The sequence below is a fragment of the Trichoderma reesei genome (assembly GCF_000167675.1).
Source record: "Trichoderma reesei QM6a unplaced genomic scaffold TRIREscaffold_6, whole genome shotgun sequence".
Classification (NCBI taxonomy): domain Eukaryota; kingdom Fungi; phylum Ascomycota; class Sordariomycetes; order Hypocreales; family Hypocreaceae; genus Trichoderma; species Trichoderma reesei.
In genome coordinates this window covers 387,268-393,978 of record NW_006711153.1, presented here as the reverse complement: position 1 = coordinate 393,978, position 6,711 = coordinate 387,268, and the positions used below count along the sequence as shown (strand labels likewise).

Here is a 6,711-nt window from a genome sequence, read left to right as displayed (position 1 = left end):
ATAAGATCGATGGGGATGTAAGTGGCTGATGGGGGAGCAGCATCGGGTGAGGAAGCTTTAGTTACGGGTATGGATGCAGTGCGGATGAACAGTATGAGGATGCTGTTGGAGGTGCTGCTGTGATGAACAAAGAAGCAACTGAGACAAGGCTGGGCCTAGACAAGAGCAGCTGCTGCATGAATGTCTGGTTGGTTGCACACAACCTCCTCCTTTGCACACGTCCCATGCAATCATACGTCGCGATGGCATCCACATCCACTGCCATTCCAGCCCAAGGACACAAAGAAACAACAACAACAACAACGAGGCATCCGCAGCGCCAATACACGCGAGAAACGGAGCGTTGAGGTGAGATTGTCGCACGAATCCAGGTACCGTATGACCATTCAGTAGTAGTATCAACAAGTCTCTTCCTCTCTCTCTGTCTTCCCCCCTCTCTCGCCTTTCCCCATGTTTCTCTTTTGTGTCTCTCATTTCCTCTTCTCCTCTGCTTCTCCCCCTCTTGTCCGACTCAGAGTATCTGCCGAGTGCCTCCCCCTCCCCCCCTCTCCCTGTCCATGCCGATCGAGACGTGCAGCAGCAGCAGCAGCAGCATCACAGCAAGAAAAAAAAAAAAAAGGACCCCAAATCCAAGACATTTCGTTGGGTCCAGCCATTCTCTTGAGGAGGGCCCCGCGAGACTAGCCCAGAGCCCGGTCCTACCACAACCTACCTACTGTAAGCCCACCTCGCAGACGAGAGGAAGACGCTGGACTGTACATGCAGTAATACATGCACTCGAGGTGATACTGCTTCCCTTCTCATATGACGAGCTGCGTGCAATTTACCCCGACTCGAGTGCTAGTGCAAAGGCCAAGATTGCATTCGCACTTTGCCCAGACGAGCAATAATACTGCTGCAGGAAGGCCATTTCCCACATCTCACGGCGGACGGACAGTATTGAGCTCCAGAGACAAGAGACGCCAGAAACAAGACATTTCTCCAAGGGCTGACTGAGAGAAACTACAGATACAAAGCACGGACTTGGGGGCTATTATCCATCAAGTAAACCCCCCGGCAGCTTTCCAGAAGACAAATTCGGTCCCATCCATTTCATCATAGCTCGAGGGACGGAGCAGAGATCAGAATGAGGCAAGGAGAAAGGGCGCGGTGCCTGGATTAGCTCTGGAGTAGCGGCCCCCTCCTCGTCTGGCTTTATTTCCGCTGGATTTTACCCTCTTTATTTTATTTCTCGTTTTGGGCTCTTCTTCCTTCTTGTCCGCTTCCGCCAATGACGACGTGCTTTCGACAAGCAGAAGAATTTATTGGGCAATGGGGTCATGCAGTAAGTTCCTCCCCCCCCCCAGCTCGCTCCTTTGGCTGTGCTTGTCTCGTTCCGTCTCGGCTATCTTTTTGGTTTTTGCTCTACTGCATCTTGTACATACGAATGGGACATGTCTTGCCCTTGTTATCTCGTGTTGGCTTCATGACTCTGCCGTCTCCAATTCCAGATCCTTCTCTCTTGCTGATCGGTCGGCTGTGCTGCAACATCAATATAGCGCCGATGCGACAATACATACAATAAGGTAGACATAGACAGTACACACATAGAGACAGACACATGGTCGAAGCCCGTGTCTCATGGCCTGCACGTAATAGTACTGGATATGATCCATCCCGTACACCCACGTCTCTTTGAGCTGGTCTTTCCACTTGTACCCTAATAACGCTGCAGAGGCTTGATATTCTTGTCCCCAGACGCGTGCGAGCATGGCGAGTCTTGCCGACGACCTGATATTAAGCTGCTGCCTCGGCATTGCTTCCGGGACTTACCTGTACGAGGAACCCGCCATCTCCATCGGGCTGTCATGCATTCTCCAGGCCGAGCAAGCACGGCATGGCCAGGTCCCGAATTGGCCATGGAGCAAATAGATTGTGTGTTATAATGAGCATCAGGCACTGATATTGGGTACTCCGTGCCCTGCCAGTGGCAGTGACAGCAGCAGCGCTCTGTATTCGCTGTCGTCGTCAAGGTTCTTCCTCGCCTTGTAGGTAGGTACCTGAATAGACAAAAGACACACCCCCCTGTTGTGCCCATCCAGGGATCCCTTTTTCTCCTCTCCTTCTCCAGCTCACGGCCTCCATCAGTCCCGCGCTCTCTCTTTCACATCTCTCTTCTCCGCCTTTCCGCCTCCGTCTCACCAGCGCTCTCTTCTTCCCTTTCCCACCTGGTTATACATACTACTACTACTACTACTACTACTACTACCTTCTACCAAGAAATCAACAAGGGGAAACCCTGTTCCCTTCCGAATCCGCCCAGCATCGTATCGGTACTGTTTCGTACAGTATCGTATTCTCGGTGCTGCTACTACCTAGTGCCAACTTGGCGCTGTTTGCTACGACTCGAAGAAGTATCACACTGTTTCAAGCATTTGATTATCAATATTCCCACAGCCTCTGCTTCGACGATCTAGGCTTGGGACGAATACGGAATAGGCAATCTTTGATTTTAATCACCATTGTGTCTTTTTACTTTCCTCTTCCCTTCCCTTGCCTCCCTGCCCAGAGCCTGGTCCCCGGAGCTGGCGCGCTTTTCCGGTCCCCGACAACAGAAGAAGAGCAACTGAAAGCTCGCTGCAGTTGCTTCAGGTTCCTGGTAATACCTCAACAAGGTACCTCGACCAAGGGTACCGTTTGTGCCACGGCGACACAAGACATCTACAAGCCCAGCGAGTACCGCTTGGGCGCTATTATTTGCAACCGCCAGCAGCCACGCTAGTCCTCGATTCTGCTTCCCCTACCTACTCTATTTGCTACCTACCTACGGCAAGCCCCTTCTTCGGTCTCTTTATTCTTCTATTTGGCAGGGTTTTTCTTTTCTTTTTATTTTTCTCCATTGTTTCTCTATTTTATTTTTGTCTCTATTATTTTCTACCCTCGGCCTTGTCGACTCGATTTGAGTCTCGCTCGCCTAATTCCGCTACAATTTCACGGGCTGTCCCGGGCGCTGCTCTTGCCCACTGGAAGCCGCCTGTGCGGCAGCCGCTCAGGCGCTAACACAGCTTGGACAGGTACTAGAAGCTACCTGGGCCCTGCTAGAGGCCGCTAGCACGCGTGCGCCGCGCGAGCCTGGGCCAGGCGTTAGCACGTGTACCTGCGCGCAGGTACCCGTACCGTACCTTGTACTCCGCTGCAGCCCCCCAGCCGCGCGAGTGACCTTGCCGATTCTGGTGCAGAAAAAGGTACCGGGTACCCCGTCGGCGGTACATCGCTACCTCTCTGCAGGTACTTTGCGCCGTGTACCTTCCGCACTTTCAGCGCAGACGCCGTTCCTTCCTTTCTTCTCTTTCCCTCCCGCAGCCACAACCGCCCGGCCTCACCTTCCCAATTGCTCGCGCTCACACGCACATTCTTCCTCCTAAGTCTCCTCCTCCTCCTCCCTTAAACCTTGCCTTGTCTTGTCCTTCGCCCTGCTTTTCTTCCTTCTTCTCGCCTCGCCCTCTTTGTTCTCTCTTTTCTCTTGTCTCGCCAAGAGTCTCACTCGCTCTTTTTTTTTTTATTGTTATAATCTTCTGTATACTTGATCTGCCTTTTAGTCATTCGCGCCCATTCGTTTCTTGCCTCTGGCCTCTCTCGCTCTGCCTCTTCCCTCGTTTATTTGATTCTCTCTCTTCCTCGCCTCGCTCGCTTCTTCCAATTCATCCCCAATTCGTGTTCTTGCGCCTCTATTTCGAACAATTGCCGTCTGCTTCCCAATCCTTGACTTTTTGCTCGAAAATCAAAGACCCGCATAACGCCACTCGCTTACTGTCCTGCCTGCCTGCGCCGAAACAAAGGGGGGGAAAAGAAGAAGAGGAAGAAATCAGACGAAGACGAGCGGCAAGCAAGGGATAGGGCGACAATATCCAGGACGGCACAGAACCAAGGGACAAGAGAGGAGGGAACAACACCATTTCCGTGCTCAAGCAGGGCCGTCAGATGTGAGGCGCTTTTCTCAATGGACTCCAATCTTCAGTCTCACCCGCTCCACCAGCTGGGCCAGCCTCCGTCCCAACTGGTGTCTCAGTTTGAGCAGCCACATCTTCAGCAGCAGCAGCAGCATCTCCAGCAGCAAGATCAACAGCAACACCACCACCAGCAGCGGCTACAGCAGCAGCAGCAGCAGCAGCAGCAGCCGCTCGACTCGGCCAGCTCCGCCCAGGATGTCCTCGTCGAGGCGCGCAAGAACCTCCAGGTCTTGATCGATTCCGGCCTCTCCAAGGACCTCCTCCACCAATGGGTCGACGACGACAGCTTCTCTCTGCAGCTGTCCTTCCCCGGCCAGCAGTCGCCGCTCTCCCAGAACCTCTCGCCATCCGCCTCCGCAACCACGCCTCCCGCCTCTGCCTCGACTCCTATCCCCTCGCCGCTGCTGTCCAACGCCGTTTCCGCATCTCCCTCGCATCGCATCCAGTCGCCTCAGGCATCCTCTCTCGCGCCGCATCTCCATTCCGCGACGCCGCAGAATCAAAATCAGAATCACAACCACAACCACAACCAAATCGCCCCTCCGCCGGCCGCTTCCGCCGTCCACGGCTCCCCCGTCGCGTCTCTCTCGGCCTCCTCCGCCGCCACCTCTCCCGCCGCCGTCTCCAGCTCCGGCACCATTGGCACCTCGGCGTCTCCCGGAAACGGTGCGCCGCCGTCCATCGCCATTATCAAAACAGAGCCCTCGTCCTTCGCCGACGATGTGTCGAGGGCCTGGGCCGCAGCCGCCGTGCTTCCGCAGGCCCCGGTTTCCATGTCCGGAGCGCCTCCGGCACAGGTTGCTCGCGTCGCCCCGGCTGCCAACATCGTCAAGTCGGACAATGCCGCGACCTTCATCTCGCCCTCGATGTCATACCTCCACCACCGTCCGCGCATCTCCGTCTCCTCCACCAGCTCGGGCTCTTCCGGCCATGCTTCCCTGTGGTCCGTCAACTCGGCGCGGTCGTCCATGTCCTGGGCGTCGGCTTCGTCTTCGCGCACCCAGAGTTCGCTGCCCATGACGCCCGCCTCGTCCTCGTCGGCCAACAAGACCAACATCTACTGGTGCACGTCGTGCGAGACCAGCTTCAAGCGCAAATATGACTGGAAGCGCCACGAGGACGAGTTCCACGAGCGCTGGAGGAAGTATCCCTGCCCCGAGCCGGGCTGCAATCGCAGTTTCTGGGGGTCCAACTCGTTCAACCAGCACCACAAGCAGTGCCACGGCTGTAAGACGTGCCCCCATGCCGAAAAGGTGGTCAAGTTTCTCCGCAAGCGCAAGTACTGGGCATGCGGCTTCTGCTCTGCCCTTCACCCTGCGCGGGAGCGTCACGTTGAGCATGTGGCCCGGCATTTCGAGTCTGGCCTGGGCAAGGCCGAATGGATGCACTCGAGGGTCATCTACGGCCTCCTGCACCAGCCTCTCATCCACAACGCCTGGGATGCGCTCGTCTCGACCAAGCAAGCCGAGTTTGGCGGACGCCGGCCCCAGTTCAGTTGGCATCCAAGCAAGACCGGCCGAGCTCAGGGCTTCCTCGAGAAGGAGAACCCCGGCCAGCTGCAGGATCTGCTCGAGTTCTTCTCCGGCGACGAGGGCGAGGCCCAGTGGATTGTCAACATTGCCTTTGAGCTGTCTGATATGGCCTTTGCGACTCCGCAACCGCCGGCTCCTACGCCGTCGCCGCAGCCGCAGTTTGCAGCCAACATGATGGCTGCACCGACCAGCTTCCCGCAGCCGCCGCCCCCTCAGCAGCAGCAGCAGCAACAACAACAGCAGGACGCTCGCATGTCCTTCGCGGCGCTGCCCTCACAGGCGGCTCAGCAGATGCTGGCATCTTCCCCCTCGGCCACGTCCAACCCTTTTGGCACTTCGCCTTATCGGGCCTCGGCCTTTGTCCCCTCGCAGCCATTCCCGTCACAAATTCAGCAGCACTCGTCCGACATGTCAGCATCCGCTCCGATGGCTGCCTCGCAGCTTCACCTCGACAAGCGGGAGCTTCCCCCTATTCCTCAGGGCCACACGCCCTCCATAACAGACGGCATGATGGACTTCGAGTACTCTCCCGCCCCAGTTCTCTTCGAAGATTGGGAGAGCATTGCCAGCTCGACCTATCTCGACACGACGGCAAACCAGCAACAGCAACAGGTCAATCAGGCTGCCGACTGGGGAATTGCCCAGTTCTACGGCAACCCAAATGCCAATTGATGAAGCGAAACAGAGCTACCGACCGCAAACAAGAAGTTAAAAGAAGAAAAAACAACAAAAAAAGATAAAAGAGAACATCAAGTGAGAGACACAGGATGAAGAGGGGAAAAGGCGAAAACCAAACCAGACATACTCGACACTCTTTCACCACTTATTGCCACTACCATTGTTGCCATATAGGCATCAGGTCTCTATCATGATGACGTTGCATCAAGCTATTCTCCTTAATTTCATCCCCTCGATCAGCCAATCTGCGCTACACTACGAACGGTTTTCCTTAGATTGTCTTTTGCGTCTCGGTTACATTATCCTGTTTGTTTGACGGGCATGGAGCGTCTCGGGGCAACAACGCGTGCTTTCTTGCTCTTTTTCCCCCCCTCTATACAATTTGTTGCCTTGAAATAATAATGATAATACCCCCCTTTATCGCAGCCAAATCAAAAGCGTGGGCGCCTATCTATCTACCTTGCTGTTGGACTTGAGATGACGTTCACCTCAGTCTGCACATACGATCCCTC

The 6,711-nt window shown here is 55.3% G+C and overlaps 1 protein-coding gene across 1 annotated transcript; it reads left to right on the top strand.

The window, feature by feature from the left end:
* Positions 1-3,702: 3,702 nt before the first annotated feature.
* TRIREDRAFT_121148 (uncharacterized protein) lies at positions 3,703-6,193 on the top strand (the record flags this gene model as incomplete). Its single annotated transcript, XM_006964206.1, has 1 exon — positions 3,703-6,193. Exon 1 carries the CDS (start codon positions 3,980-3,982, stop codon positions 6,191-6,193), a length of 2,214 nt encoding a protein of 737 aa, XP_006964268.1. The 5' UTR covers positions 3,703-3,979.
* Positions 6,194-6,711: the final 518 nt, after the last annotated feature.